This window comes from Cherax quadricarinatus, chromosome 44 (assembly GCF_038502225.1).
Source record: "Cherax quadricarinatus isolate ZL_2023a chromosome 44, ASM3850222v1, whole genome shotgun sequence".
Lineage (NCBI taxonomy): Eukaryota > Metazoa > Arthropoda > Malacostraca > Decapoda > Parastacidae > Cherax > Cherax quadricarinatus.
In genome coordinates, this window is record NC_091335.1 from 14,727,165 (window position 1) to 14,744,149 (window position 16,985).

General features: G+C 39.3%; 1 protein-coding gene across 7 annotated transcripts in view; it reads left to right on the plus strand.

Annotated features, from left to right (window-relative positions):
• LOC128697363 (uncharacterized) overlaps positions 1–16,985 on the plus strand; it is a 152,571-nt gene that overhangs the window by 100,881 nt on the left and 34,705 nt on the right. For all 7 annotated transcript variants that reach the window (XM_070094111.1, XM_070094104.1, XM_070094110.1 and 4 more), the window contains 3 exons: positions 4,208–4,279; positions 4,953–5,180; positions 5,384–5,482. In XM_070094111.1, the coding sequence (XP_069950212.1) occupies positions 4,208–4,279; positions 4,953–5,180; positions 5,384–5,482 (399 nt within the window). The remainder of the gene's footprint in view (positions 1–4,207; positions 4,280–4,952; positions 5,181–5,383; positions 5,483–16,985) is intronic.

The following is a 16,985-nucleotide window of genomic DNA, read 5'->3' on the forward strand; positions in this document are numbered from 1 at the left end:
CTATGTTTGGAACACTAGCGGTAAGAATGTAAATCTACATTTGTATAGTTAATGGGCTAATGTAGTTAATATAGTTCATATAGTAGCTCCTAATGAAGCTATCTCTTAATGAAATCCTAAGTTCTTGGAGTAAATTTCAGCTTCTAACATTTTTTTCAGTGTCAAGTACTCGCCTATATGTGATCACAGGGGTCAAGTCTCAGCTCTGGGCCTTACTTCTCAATTTCCTACTTGCCAGATTCACTCTCCTCTAGTGTTATGGGTCCTATTGCATCTATTCTTAAATCTATATATGGAATCTGCCTTCACCACTTCTTCATCAAGGTCATTCCACTTTCCAACCCCCCTGATGCTAAAGAAATACTTCCTGACATCCTTGTGACTAATTTGTGTCTTTAACTTACAGCTGGGCCCCCAAGTAGCCTGTCTCTGCAATTACTGATGTTAGTACCACTTCATAAGTTGATTAAAATTTTTCCAAGACTCCTTGAATGTTTCATAAATGCCCATTTTGGTAACTAAGTTGATTCATTAGAGAGACTTCTGTAGTATACTTTTAAGCTCTTTAATTTAGTGTATGTAATTCCATTTTTCATGTTTTCTGTAGGTTATACAATATTTACTACTCCAGCTATTTTAGAAACTTTTAATTTAATAATAATGCTTTTGCCAAGTGAATTATATAAATGCTTGTAAATTTAAGATTAACTTAGCCATTTATTTAAGGTTTTATCAACTTTTTTTGATTGCCATGTTCAAAATGAACCAAGTTTTCATAAATCTTATAAGATTACTGGAGATTTTTCTTAAATTTGCAAATTTATTAAGGGAAAATTGGAATGACAAGTTACCTCTTGACCTTTTCAAGTAGTCAGGCCTACAATTTCACAGGAGTTACATTTCTATAAGTCCCAGTAAGTCTAAAACCTGCAAATTCAGTACCACAAATGCTGTTTGTATAATAACAATTGTTTCAGGTTTATTATTATTATTTAACACTGGATCTCTACACACAGACACATCACTTGTCCTGACCCTATTATACAGTTATCTTCTCTCACCTCCACCTACCTCCTCAACACACATTTCTCTCGACCTTTTGTTAAATCCTTAATCTCGTATCTTCCTCCCAAAGCATCTGGCACTTCTCGACTTTCCCACCATATTCTCTGCCGCCTCCCAGACTCTGGCTATTTCCCTCCCCTATTCAAAACTGCTAATGCCACACTTATCCCCAAACCCAACAAGGATCCAACTGACCCAAGGAACTATAGACCCATCAGTCTATTAGAAATCCTCGGCAAGACTTTTGAGTGACTCATAAACAAGAGACTGAGGACTCACTTAGAGACAAAGCACCACCTGACTGACCGGCAGTTTGGCTTCTGCCAACACCACTCGACTCAAGCAGCTAAGGACATGGAGAAAGCTTTTGACACGGTTTGGCATTCGGGACTCAAGTACAAGCTATGTAACCTTTTTGACCTTTCACCGAATGCCAAAAAATTACTATGCAACTTCCTTGATGGCTGTACAATGTGAATTAAGTTCCAAAATTCTCTCTTGACTCCTTCACCCTTCATACAGGAGTCCCCCAAGGCTCTGTGCTCTCCCCTACTTTATACATCCTTTACACAAACGACTTTCCAGACCCTGCACATCGTAACACACTCACACAAGCAGATGCTGATGACATCACACAACTCACCGCACATGAACAGTGCAGATATCTATCACTCAGAACACAATGTGAGGTAGACAAGATCAGTGCCTGGGAGATTCTTTGGCATATTAAAACTAATGCCATAAATCTAAGATTGATTACTTCTTCCAAAGGATGCCCACCACCACCACTACCTGTTGAACTCAGAACCACCACTACAAGAGCACCCATCCCACGAACACACACCACCACTGTCCTAGGAGTTCAATTGGACTCCAGTCTTAGACTACACACTTGCATAAATGCCAAAAGAGCCATGGCCAGTTCTGCCCTTGGGCCACTATACAAGCTCTTAGGCTCGCACCCTCACACTAAATTATACCTGTACAAGGCCCTCATATGACCACTTATTGCATATACACGTCTTGCTCTTTCTCTCGCTACAAAAACAAATGTCCTGAAACTGCAGTGAATTCAGAACCATGTACTGCAGAGGGTGCTGGGCGTGGTGTGGGATGACTTTGCTTCAAGTGAGTCTCTTCACATCAGGACTGGTACCCCGGCACTGAACATGTTCTGGAAGGAACTCAGTGACAGACAGATAGACCAGCTAGAAACCCACCAAGACACATGGACAGCCTACCTCAACAAAATAATTAGATGGCCAGATAACACACTAATCCTCTTCCAATCCCTATACAATCCTGCTCCTCCCCCTCTCTATTGCTAAACCTTATTCCTAACCTCTAATCTCAACTTCTGCCCTGCCCTCTGCAGGGGTGGACCTTTAAAGATGCCCTTTTTACCAAGCCAGCTTATCATGTTACCCTCTCCTACCCATATATTGCATTGAGAAACAGACAACAGCAAACTTGTGTATGACTTGGGCAACACCTGTGAGAGAGTCCTTTGCCGCCCTAAATCCTAACCGGTTCTGCCACTGCGCTTATACAGTCTTGCAGTCAGCACTGTCAAACAACTATTCCCTCTACCTTGCCAACCAACACCATGCAACTGGGTTTAGCCCCAGCACTTTCTCTCCTTTCTTCTAATCCCTTCCTCTCTCTCTTTCACTTATCTGACACTATCCAGATCTCCATTTCACCCACATGGGCCTTACCTGGGAGTATTCTGCTGCTATTATTATTTTGCATTTCAATGGCAATCATTCTTTCAAAATATTATGCTAGCCTTTTTACCATAGGCATAGAAAACTCTAGAACTTAAGTTTTCGATGTGGGAAGTACAGTGCCTGTACTCCAAAAGAAGAGGGAGGGGAATTATTTGAGGTTCAGAAGGTCACTTGATTTGTGATATCAGTGCACCTTTGGCAGAACAGTTATTGAATGAATGATAATTAATATATTTACTACTTTAGATTACACTACCATAGTGGGCAACAGTAGTTTTTTTTTTTTTTTTTAACACTGGCTGTCTCCCACCAAGGTAGGGTGACCTAGTGAAGAAAATAACTTTTACTGTCTCTCATTTAATCACTGTCTTGGCAAAAGTGTGCTGACATTACAGTTCAGATGACTGTCTAAACCACAAAACCCCACCCCTCCTTCAGAGTGCCGGCACTGTACCTCCCACCTCCAGGACTCGAGTCGAGCTAATTGGTTTCCCTGAGCCCCTTCATAAATCTTATGTTGCTCACACTCCAACAGCACATCAAATCATAAAAAACCACTTGCCTACACTTACTCCTGTCTTTTATGTTCACACAGGTCTGTTGCATATTGAAATCCCTAGCACTTAAAACTTCTTTTACCCCCCCTTTCCCCCTTCCTTCACTTACAGCCTTCCCAAGGATGACCCCTACACTGCCTTCCCTCCACCCCAGATGTATACCCCCTCTTAGTCATCCTATTTTTCTCCGTCCTCTCTATAAGTCAGGCTACCTCAGCAACCCCTCCTTAGCCCTCTGAATAATACTTTTGGTAACTCCACACCTCCTAATCTCCAAACTCTGAATTCTCTGCATGATATTCACACCACACATTGCCTGTAAACACATCATCTCCACTGCTCTCTGCTGCTGCCTTCTCCTCTACAAAATTCTAAACCCATGCTTCACATCCATACAATAGTGTTGGTGCCACTATAATCACCCCTTATAAATATGAGTGTGAAAAGGAAGCCTATTCAACATTTTTTGCTCTGGCAGGATTGTGGGTCTTTTCTTTTTTTATTACAGTTTAAAAACTGTAGTGTAAAGTACCCTTCTGGCAAGACAGTGATGGAGTGAATGATGGTGAAAGTTTTTCTTTTTTGGGCCACCCTGCCTTGGTGGGAATTGGCCAGTGTGATAATAAAAAAAAAAAAAATCTTACAAATTTCTTCTTAGTCATTATAAATTTTTTTCTTAAGGGGGGCTTTATTTGAGACCAGGCTGTGGGAATGATGATCCATTGAACCTCTTTTTTGTGGTTGCAAGAGAGACTACATTTATGGTGTTCTGTGTAAGAAATTTAGAGGAATTTTAAACTTGCATTATGATATAACAAGATGACAATAATAGCTTGAAAAACTTTGTCTTTTCAGAATGAAGAACTTCACAACGAACTATCAGTATCCTTAGAGCGTGCCAACAAGCTTGACTATCAAGTACAGCAGGTCAGTATAAGTGATTCTTCTATGTATATAGTTTTGGACTAGTAAATTTAATGTTTTCAGTACTTTTTATGATAATGAAAATCTATTTTTTTTTTATAATTTGATTGTACTAGATATGATGTAGCAAATGCAGTGGGTAATTTTGTTTAGTAAATTATTGTTGATGTGCATGTATTTGCCTTTTTTGTGCTAGTTGAGATTGGGTCTTGAGTCTGGGCCTCCAGTTAACCCGAAAACTTTCACAAGTTTTTTGATTCAAGGGTCCTGTCATATCTACCCTTAAAACTGTATGTTTGCTTCAACTGCCTCCTCATCTGTCATTTCATCTCCTGACTACTTTGAAGCATAAGTACTTTCTGACATATTTGTGACAAACTCATGTGTGTCTTTAATTTCCAGTTGTGTCCCATGTTCCCACTCCCAGTCTTTCACATAGTCTGACCCTGTCTACCCCTGTAAAATCCAGAGTGTCCGATATGTTTTTATGCCTCTCTGGATCTTTTTAGTTCTGAGACCATCAGGTTTAGCTCTTTTTGCCTCTCCTTGTAGGTTAACTTTCTTAGCAATGTGTAGCAGGAAGAAATGAGATAAACCTAGTTTATAGACAGTCTTGATGGTTTGGGTTACAATACTCTTTATATTCGTGAAATAACAATTATTATTAAATTTTCAGCTAACACAATCTCTTCAAGAACTAACTACCTCCAAAGAGGAAACAAACCACAGATTAGAAAAGGAAACTGCACTGGTAAAGAAATTGCAGGAAGCAAATGATTGCATCTCACAACAAACATGTGAATATACCACCAAGATTTCATCACTGAGCAGTGAGCTTCAGGCACAGCAAGATGTACTGTGCCAACTTCGTGAAAGTGTGGAAACAAAAGAATCTGAACTGCAGGTAAGATAAGTCAGAAAAGAAGTATTGGAGGTGGAGTTAGAAATTTAGAAGTATATGTAAATTGCAGAGATACCAAATTAATTGAACTTTGATGCAAGTTCCAAATATAAATAATTTTAATGATTGATATGTAGTGACCTCAAGAAGTGCAGTAACAATAATAAGGCATAATGGCATTTGATAATAAATGGTAATTTTTTCAGATTTACAAGGAGTGTTTAAAACAGATTCAACTAACCTCGAGTGATGATCATGCAGCACCTAATGAGGAGAAGCTGTCAGCACTCTTTGATGTCGTAAGAGTAAGTTCTCTATATAGAAATATCCACATGATAAATTTGTGAAAAATTGTGATTCAATGAATTGCAAAATTAGTGAAGTCATTTCACTAGTTGTTACTTGTTAGTTCCATTTATACTAGAATAGTCCCCTGCAGAATGATAAACAGTAATTCTTTATCATGCAGTATGCATGAAAAGTAAAAGTGCACTATATAAACTAAATGATATGTTTCAAAAATATATTGTTAAGCAGAGTTTCTTGGTTTCTTGGTTTTAGGCCTGGTCACAGACCGGGCCGCGGGGGCGTTGACCCCCGGAACTCTCTCCAGGTAAACTCCAGGTATACATTTGTTTCTTCTCAAATTGATATTTTTTTTTAATTATTTTTGGGTTTGCCTAACTACTAGCTAAAAAGACCAGTCTACATTGAATTATGCAACTAAACTGATGTTTTTGCTCCCAGCTGAGGTTCCCACTAGTCCCTATTTCTTCTTTCAACAAACTGGCCGTATCCCACCAAGGCAGGGGGGCCTAAAAAGAAAAACAAAAGTTTCTCTTTTTAACTTTAGTAATGTATACAGGAGAAGGAGTTACTAGCCCCTTTCTCCCGGCATGTTAGTCACCTCTTACAAAAATCATGGCTTATGAAGGAAGAATTCTGTTCCACTTCACCATAGAGATAAGAGGAAATAAACTAGAACAAATAATTAGACAAAACACCCAGAAGGGTGTGTGTATATATATACGGTGGAACGTCTACTTACTAGTGCCCCAACATGTGAGTTTTTCAAGATACAAGCAGTCGTTTGGTCAATTTTTTGCTTCTAGATGCGAGTGGGCCTCAAGGGAGGTTCCTTGATGCTGGTGAGGGGCTCTTGGTCTTGATCTAGGGAATTGGATCTCAGTTGTTTGTTGGACTATCTTTTTGAAACTTGGGCAATGAATGAAGGAAAGAAGCTTCTTAACGTACACCAAAATTGAAAGAAATCGGACCATAAATAACTGAGTTCACTACTCCGCCATTAGCTGCCCCTTAGCAGTATATTTTCATATGGTTTTTATGGTTGTATTCTTGTTTCTTTGGTTTCATTTGATAGAATGGAAGATATATTACAGAAAGGGATGTGAATTTGATTGCTTTCACGAGGAAAAGTACCTTGAAATTGAGCTCAAAGTAGTGGAAATGTTCGATTCTTTGGCTACATTCAAGAATAAACAAATGACATCACTGTCCAGTACGCGTCCACCTGGCCAGTCTTATACGCAGTCACGAATGGGTTGACATTATTTATACAATTATTACAATAATGCAGTAGTCTGTATAACAGTAAATCTTCTATTTTTTGTGTGAATAAAAATTCCAAATGGTAAGCAAGAGTATTATTATAAGAATATGTACATACGAATTAATAATAATAATCCGCTGGAGCTATGTAATGACGCTTGTGTAAGTCATTTCCTAAACATTCTGAAAGGGAGGAAGAAATAAACCTCCATGGACAGTTTTTTATTGAAATACCCTGCAGATGAAAGTGTGACAAGCGTGGAGAAAAGGCCAAAAATCAGTGAATAATGAAGTAACGTTAAAATAAAAATTGTAGCATTTAAGTGCGTTGGAGCTACATAATGATGCTTGCTGTGCCCAGCATCTCTTCTCCATCTCCAAGGTAAATGCTGTATTACTTCATAATTTCTTTACATTACGTATTATTATTATTATAATTTTTTGTTTTTTCAACAAGTCGGCCGTCTCCCACCAAGGCAGGGTGACCCAAAAAAGAAAGAAAATCCCCAAAAAGAAAATACTTTCACCATCATTCAACACTTTCACCACACTCGCACATTATCACTGCTTTTGCAGAGGTGCTCAGAATACAACAGTTTAGAAGCATATATGTATAAAGATACACAACATATCCCTCCAAACTGCCAATATCCCAAACCCCTCCTTTAAAGTGCAGGCATTGTACTTCCCATTTCCAGGACTCAAGTCCGACTATATGAAAATAACCGGTTTCCCTGAATCCCTTCACTAAATATTACCCTGCTCACACTCCAACAGATCGTCAGGTCCCAAGTATCATTCATCTCCATTCACTCCTATCTAACACGCTCATGCACGCTTGCTGGAAGTCCAATCCCCTTGCCCACAAAACCTCCTTTACCCCCTCTTTCCAACCCTTTCGAGGACGACCCCTACCCCTCCTTCCTTCCCCTATAGATTTATATGCTTTCCATGTCATTCTACTTTGATCCATTCTCTCTAAATGACCAAACCACCTCAACAACCCCTCTTCTGCCCTCTAACTAATGCTTTTATTAACTCCACACCTTCTCCTAATTTCCACACTCCGAATTTTCTGCATAATATTTACACCACACATTGCCCTTAGACAGGACATCTCCACTGCCTCCAACCGTCTCCTCGCTGCTGCATTTACCACTCAAGCTTCACATCCATATAAGAGTGTTGGTACTACTCTACTTTAATACATTCCCTTCTTTGCCTCCATAGATAACGTTTTTTGACTCCACATATACCTCAACGCACCACTCACCTTTTTTCCCTCATCAATTCTATGATTAACCTCATCCTTCATAAATCCATCCGCCGACACGTCAACTCCCAAGTATCTGAAAACATTCACTTCTTCCATACTACTCCTCCCCAATTTGATATCCAATTTTTTTTTATCTAAATCATTTGATACCCTCATCACCTTACTCTTTTCTATGTTCACTTTCAACTTTCTACATTTACACACATTCTCAAACTCATCCTCTAACCTTTGCAATTTTTCTTTAGAATCTCCCATAAGCACAGTATCATCAGCAAAAATTAACAGTGTCAGTTATTTGAATTTGATTCCCCATAATTTAATCCCACCCCTCTCCCGAACACCCTAGCATTTACTTCTTTTACAACCCCATATATAAATATATTAAACAACCATGTTGACATTACACATCCCTGTCTAAGACCTACTTTTACCGGGAAGTATTCTCCCTCTCTTCTACATACCCTAACCTGAGCCTTACTATCCTCATAAAAGCTCTTTACAGCATTTAGTAACTTACCACCTATTCTATATACTTGCAACATCTGCTACATTGCTCCTCTATCCACTCTATCATATGCCTTTTCTAAATCCATAAATGCAATAAAAACTTCCCTACCTTTATCTAAATACTGTTCACATATATGCTTCAATGTAAACACTTGATCTACACATCCCCTACCCACTCTGAAGCCTCCCTGCTCATCCGCAATCCTACATTCTGTCTTACCTCTAATTCTTTCAATTATAACCCTACCGTATACTTTTCCTGGTATACTCAGTAAACTTATTCCTCTATAATTTTTACAATCTCTTTTGTCCCCTTTCTCTTTATATAAAGGGACTATACATGCTCTCTGCCAATCCCTAGGTACCTTCCCCTCTTTCATACATTTATTAAACAAAAGTACCAACCACTCCAACACTATATCCCCCTGCTTTTAACATTTCTGTCATGATCCCATCAGTTCGAGCTGCTTTACCCCCTTTCATTCTACGTAATGCCTCACGTACCTCCACCACACTTACATTCTGCTCTTCTTCACTCCTAAAAGATGGTATACCTCCCTGGCCAGTGCATGAAATTACCGCCTCCCTTTCTTCCTCAACATTTAAAAGTTCCTCAAAATATTCTCGCCATCTACCTAATACCTCCCTCTCCCCATCTACTAACTCCCCTACTCTGTTTTTAACTGACAAATCCATACTTTCCCTAGGCTTTCTTAACTTGTTTAACTCACTCCAAAATTTTTTCTTATTTTCATTAAAATTTCTTGACAGTGCCTCTCCCACTCTTTCATCTGCTCTCCTTTTGCACACTCTCACCACTCTCTTCACCTTTCTTTTACTCTCCATATACTCTGCTCTTCTTATAACACTTCTGCTTTGTAAAAACCTCTCGTAAGCTAACTTTTTCTCTTTTATCACACCCTTTACTTCATCATTCCACCAATAACTCCTCTTTCCTCCTGCCCCCACCCTCCTATAACCACAAACTTCTGCCCCACATTCTAATACCGCATTTTTAAAACTATTCCAACCCTCTTCAACCCCCTCACTACTCATCTTTGCACTTGCCCACCTTTCTGCCAATAGTCGCTTATATCTCGCCCGAACTTCCTCCTCCCTTAGTTTATACACTTTCACCTCCCTCTTACTTGTTGCCACCTTCCTCTTTTTCCATCTACCTCTTACTCTAACTGTAGCTACAACTAAATAATGATCCGATATTTCAGTTGCCCCTCTATAAACATGTACATCCTGGAGCCTACCCATCAACCTTTTATCCACCAATACATAGTCTAACAAACTACTTTCATTACGTGCTACATCATACCTTGTATATTTATTTATCCTCTTTTTCATAAAATATGTTTTACTTATTACCAAATTTCTTTCTACACATAGCTCAATTAAAGGCTCCCCATTTACATTTACCCCTGGCACCCCAAATTTACCTACTACTCCCTCCATAACATTTTTACCCACTTTAGCATTGAAATCCCCAATCACCATTACTCTCACACTTGATTCAAAACTCCCCATGCATTCACTCAACATTTCCCAGAATCTCTCTCTCTCCTCTACACTTCTCTCTTCTCCAGGTGCATGCACGCTTACTATAACCCACTTTTCACATCCAATCTTTATTTTACTCCACATAATCCTTGAATTTATACATTTGTAGTCCTTCTTTTCCTGCCATAGCTTATCCTTCAACATTATTGCTACTCCTTCTGTAGCTCTAACTCTATTTAAAACCCCTGACCTAATCCCATTTATTCCTCTCCATTGAAACTCTCCCACCCCCTTCAGCTTTGTTTCACTTAAAGCCAGGACATCTAGTTTCTTCTCATTCATAACATCCACAATCATCTCTTTCTTATCATTTGCACAACATCCACGCACATTCAGACTTCCCACTTTGACAATTTTCTTCTTATTCTTTTTAGTAATCTTTACAGGAAAAGGGGTTACTAGCCCATTGTTCCTGGCATTTTAGTTGACTTTTACAACACACATGGCTTACGGAGGAAAGATTCTTATTCCACTTCCCCATGGATATAAAAGGAAAAGTAATAAGACCAAGAACTATTAAGATAAAATCAAAGAAAACTCAGATGAGTGTGTATAAATAAACGTGTACATGTATGTGTAGTGTGACCTAAGTGTAAGTAGAAGTAGCAAAACGTGCCTGTAATCTTGCATATTTATGAGACAGACAAAAGACACCAGCAATCCTACCATCATGTAAAACAATTAAAGGCTTTCGTTTCACACTCACTTGGCAGGACGGTAGTACCTCCCTGGGTGGTTGCTGTCTACCAACCTACTACTTAATTATTATAATTATTATTATATTATTATTATTATTATTGTTTTTAGGGTGTGTAGAAGAGAGGGAGAATACTTCCCGGTAAAAGTAGGTCTTAGACAGGGATGTGTAATGTCACCATGGTTGTTTAATATATTTATAGATGGGGTTGTAAAAGAAGTAAATGCTAGGGTGTTTGGGAGAGGGGTGGGATTAAATTATGGGGAATCAAATTCAAAATGGGAATTGACACAGTTACTTTTTGCTGATGATACTGTGCTTATGGGAGATTCTAAAGAAAAATTGCAAAGGTTAGTGGATGAGTTTGAGAATGTGTGTAAAGGTAGAAAGTTGAAAGTGAACATAGAAAAGAGTAAGGTGATGAGGGTATCAAATGATTTAGATAAAGAAAAATTGGATATCAAATTGGGGAGGAGGAGTATGGAAGAAGTGAATGTTTTCAGATACTTGGGAGTTGACGTGTCGGCGGATGGATTTATGAAGGATGAGGTTAATCATAGAATTGATGAGGGGAAAAAAGGCGAGTGGTGCGTTGAGGTATATGTGGAGTCAAAAAACGTTATCTATGGAGGCAAAGAAGGGAATGTATGTAAGTATAGTAGTACCAACACTCTTATATGGATGTGAAGCTTGGGTGGTAAATGCAGCAGCGAGGAGACGGTTGGAGGCAGTGGAGATGTCCTGTCTAAGGGCAATGTGTGGTGTAAATATTATGCAGAAAATTCGGAGTGTGGAAATTAGGAGAAGGTGTGTAGTTAAAAGCATTAGTCAGAGGGCAGAAGAGGGGTTGTTGAGGTGGTTTGGTCATTTAGAGAGAATGGATCAAAGTAGAATGACATGGAAAGCATATAAATCTATAGGGGAAGGAAGGAGGGATAGGGGTCGTCTTCGAAAGGGTTGGAAAGAGGGGGTAAAGGAGGTTTTGTGGGCTAGGGGCTTGGACTTCCAGCAAGCGTGCATGAGCGTGTTAGATAGGAGTGAATGGAGACGAATGATACTTGGGACCTGACGATCTGTTGGAGTGTGAGCAGGGTAATATTTAGTGAAGGGATTCAGGGAAACCGGTTATGTTCATATAGTCGGACTTGAGTCCTGGAAATGGGAAGTACAATGCCTGCACTTTAAAGGAGGGGTTTGGGATATTGGCAGTTTGGAGGGATATGTTGTGTATCTTTATACGTATATGCTTCTAAACTGTTGTATTCTGAGCACCTCTGCAAAAGCAGTGATAATGTGCGAGTGTGGTGAAAGTGTTGAATGATGGTGAAAGTATTTTGTTTTTGGGGATTTTCTTTCTTTTTTGGGTCACCCTGCCTTGGTGGGAGACGGCCGACTTGTTGAAAAAACAAAAAATTATTGTTTTTCTTATGAAACTACATAATAGTATTTCGTACCTTAAAATGTGGGTGCTGGTGTTTGTTGATGATTGTGAAGAGAGTGGAGAGTTATGCTGTGGTCCTACTGGGCTGAGGTGGATGGTAGAGGTTCTGGTACTGAAGTCGATGGCTGTAATGGAGTGTGCATAAATTCTGTAATGGATTTTTGTTCCGTTTTGCCCTGCAGTACATTATACAACTGACGGTAAGGCATCAGCTGCTCTAGACACTGTTTCAGGGTCAGTAAGTCAGTCAAGTTAGTAAGTCAGATATGGTAATTAAAAGATCAAAACACATTTCACAATTGAACAAGAGAGAGAAGTGGAACTGAACACACATTATTCATGAAAGCTGGGATGCTGGTGTCGGGTGAGTGTGGAGTGTTGGGATGGCAGGACATCTCCCCCGCTCACCCACACATTTCTCTTTCCAGAGCATACGATCCTGATGATTATACTTTTACTTCTAAATAAAAATTTATTATTTCTTCTTAAATGTTGTTGCATTTATAGCTTGGTGTGTGAGCACTTGGGAATTTGAGAGAAAAAGCACTGAAGAATAACAAAATTATTTATTTTTGAACTCAGTGGCTGTCTCCTGCCAATGCAGGGTGACCCAAAGAAGAAAACACATTTAAGGACATGTGAAAGAAGGAACACTGCAGCAGGCCTACTGGCCCATGCAAGGCATGTCCAAGTGACCTCTCGACTTAAACCAATGACCCACCTAGTCAAGTCAGGTCACATCCACTTAAGGAAGGAGCATGGCATCACACCTATTAGCACAAGCTACTCAGGTCCACCTCACACCCACTCACGTATTTATCCATTGCTGCAAGTCTTGTTTTGGCTAGATATTTTTACACACTATTTACATTCCCTTTAATTATTACTGTTTTCCATTTATATAGCTCAATCATATCCCCACTAATTCTACACCTTTCTAGAGAGTTCAGTTTCAGGGCCCTCAGTCTGTCCTCATAGGGAAGATTTCTGATACATGGGATGAACTTTGCCATCCTCCTTTGTATGTTTTCCAATGCTTTTATATCCATTCTCTAATATGGTGACCAGAACTGTTCAGCATAATCTAAATGGGGCCTGACCAAAGAGATATAGAGTTGAAGAACAACCTAAGGACTCCTATTGTTTATGCTCCTTGATGTGAAGCCAAGGATTCTGTTCGCTTTATTGCGAACACTTATGCACTGTTGTCTTGGTTTTAGATTACTGCTAACCAGAGCTCCCAAACCATTTTTTCAATCAGCAATATTAAGATCTACATTATTTAGTTTATATGTGGCATGGTTATTTTCTTGTCTAATGTTTAGAACTTTGCATTTGTCTATATTAACCCGTAAATGGTCCAAACGTATATATATGTTTTTACCGCTAGTGCCCCAAACGTATATATTTTATTTTTCCTGCCTTCAAATTTGGCACGATTGGCCTGAGATGCCTTGTCAGCATAGAATGGGTTCTAACACTCAGTGTGTGCAGTATTAAAAAAATCTGGGACCACTTAGTACCTTGTGGGAGCACCAGTTCAAATGAGCGACAGCTTGAGCAAACAGCGCAGCAAACACCTGGGATTCACTGATGTCATGTAGTATTAACACTCCTATTTTAAGAGGAAAGTGATTTTGACCCTGAGTTTAATAGCTTTGAGGTGGATGTGGCCACAAGTGGTAGAGGAAATATAAAAAAACCTTGATAATAACCCATGTGCTATATTTGTGCAACACCCTTTCAGAATGTCTTATAACCTATACCCTAAGTAAAGAGAAACAATTCTTTCTGGCTGGCTGGCTGGCCGGCCAGCCATTTGTCTGTCTGTCTATCTCTGTCTGTTTATCTATCTGTCTCTATCTCTTTCTATCTGTCTGTCTATCTCTGTCTCACAGGTATGTATAAATACAAGTACATATACATAGTGTAAATTACCTAGGATAACCCAAAAAATCCAGACAAAGTGCTATACTCTGCTTGAAGATGTGAGTAAATGTGATGACGACACAGTCTTGTGGCTCTCTCTGAGACAGGGAGCTTGACAGACAGACAAATAGACAGACATGTTTGTGTACCAGTGAAAACAAAGTAGGCCCTAATCTTTTCTTATCAAGTCTTGTCACTGCACCCTTGCGAATGCTCATCAAACGTCAGCTCTTATCAAATGTTATCTCTTCTTATCATGTCACTGTCAGGGGTGGACTTTGTTTTTCATGCTTCAAGGGAACTTATTTTATTATTATTACTTATTCTCCTCCCTCCCTCATTCCCTCCCTCCCTCCTCCCTCCTCATTATATACTTCCACATATCCAAAACATCGTTGGGACCTATAAATACTTTTTATATATTCGAAGACAATAGTAAATGACCAAGGCAGGTGTAAATGTCCACCTGTCAATGTGTTTGTGACAATGCGAGTACAATTTCAGTACCTAATACTAGTGTCAGAACAAAGATTAGTTATGAAATTACAAGAACTTCTATAAATTGTAATTATTAGAACATAAAAATTATATAAAATATTATGAAAAATGGAAAAAAAGATATATCGGCAACACTTCTGCAAGTGGCAGCGCTCCATGTTGCTGCCAGGTGATCTCCAAGTGCCAACTTTGCGGCCTCATATCTCGGTAAGTACTGACCCTAAAAAAAAAAAAATTTTATCCTGTAGCACTTAGAAAAATGTGTTTTTTTTTTTAATAAAAAAAAACAATTTTTTTATTTTTCAAAGTATTCGGGGCACTGGGGTAGTGAACGTATATATACGTTCGGACCGTTTACGGGTTAAACTACATCTGCCACTTCTCCGACCACTGAATCAGTCTATTCAAATCTTCATGGAGTACTCTAGTGACCTCATTAGAATGAATTAGGTGCCCTATTTTGGTGTCATCAGCAAACTTGCTTATGTTGCTATTTATTCCCTCATCAATGTCTTTTATATAAATTGTGAACAACAAAGGGCCCAACACTGACCCCTGTGGAACACCACTTGTGATGCACCCCCACTCTGATTTCTTCCCATTGATGCAGCCTCTATGCTGCCTATCTGTCAACCACACCTTTTTCCAGGAAAAAATTCCGTGTGCCTTAATTTTCCACAGTAGCCTTTAATGTGGAACTCTATCAAAAGCCTTACTAAAGTCCATATACACAATATCATACTCATCACCATGATCTACCTCCTCAAATACCTTGGTGAAAAAAGTTAGTAAATTTGCAGGGCAGGAACACCCCTTTGTAAAACCATGCTGAGATTCATTAATCAATTTATGCATTTCGAGATGGCTACGAATTGCCTCAGCAATTATTGATTCCATAAATTTTCCCACTACGGAGGTAAGGTCTATAGTTTGAAGCTAAGGACCTGTCTCCTGCTTTGTTAACCCTTTGACTGTTTCAGGGCCCTCTCTGAAACTGTCATTCTATGTCGCCAAATATTCGAAAAAAAAAAAATTATTTTTTCTTATGAAAATGTTAGGAATATTTTTACTAGTGTTTTAAGCCTAAAAAAAAATTTTTGCCATCAGTACTTACCGAGATATAGAGCCGCAAAATTTGCAGAAATTGACGTGTGTACGGCAACAGCGGCGACTGCCGCCCACCCGGTATTCTTTTATTTACTCTAATTCAAAGGTTTCTTGCATTTTTCAATATTTTTCTTTTCCAGGTAACTTATGTGGCCTGTGAGACCAATGTAAGGTGCATTGTTCAAATATACACTCATTGTTTACAACACAATAACAGAACAAACTTTATCACTATTAGTTTGTGTATACACTTTGTTTACACAAACAAACAATACAAAACAATGTTTATTACTATTGTTCCATAATATATATACATATGTACAGTCACTAACCACGTTCCTAGAACTGCTGCAGCTTGTGGAACTCTTTGAAACATGGGTATATGCAGAGGGGCACTTCACACTCCTCACACATAAAACGAGTGTCTCTGCGTGTTTGTGGGCGTTTTGTGGTATGCATACATACATAACACCTCTTCTGAGCATTTTTCTTGGCAGTAGTAGGAGGCAGTTGTATGGGGTAGTGATCACCAGGCCTCAAACGAGATGACGTCTGTGGGCGCTGGTCTATTGCAGGAGTTGCTCCTTTGTACTTTGCAATTATTTGTCTGATTACTGACAGGCAAAATTCACCATATTTTGGTGTTTTGTTGGTCTTCAACTTGTATATGTTATAAGCATTTAGCATAGAGATATCAACAAGATGGAAAAAAAGTTTTATATACCACTTATAACTCTTGCGTACACAGTCTGCAAACCCAATCTGCATGTCACATTTGTCCACTAAGCGCATATTGAGGTTGTAGTCCATGACAGCTGCAGGCTTTAGAATGGGTTCATTGGTCTCTCTGTTGTCCCTGCCACTGGGTACCATTTCGTTTGTGTGAACTGATGTCAACAATGTGACATCACGTTTGTCATGCCACCGAAATGCCATGATGTCATTGGCAGCAAAGGCTTGCACCTCACCTCTGCGAGTGCCAGCGTCGAACCTTGGCATATGTTTGCGATTACCACGCACTGTGCCACACACGTCTGTCAAGTTCACTCGCAAGAAATCACTGAGTAAGGGGCTTGTGTACCAGTTCTTCTTCTTTCAACGTACCAGCCGTATCCCACTGAGGCGGGGTGGCCCAAAAGAAAAAACTGAAGTTTCTCCTTTTAAATTTAGTAATATATACAGGAGAAGGGGTTACTAGCCCCTTGCTCCCGGCAT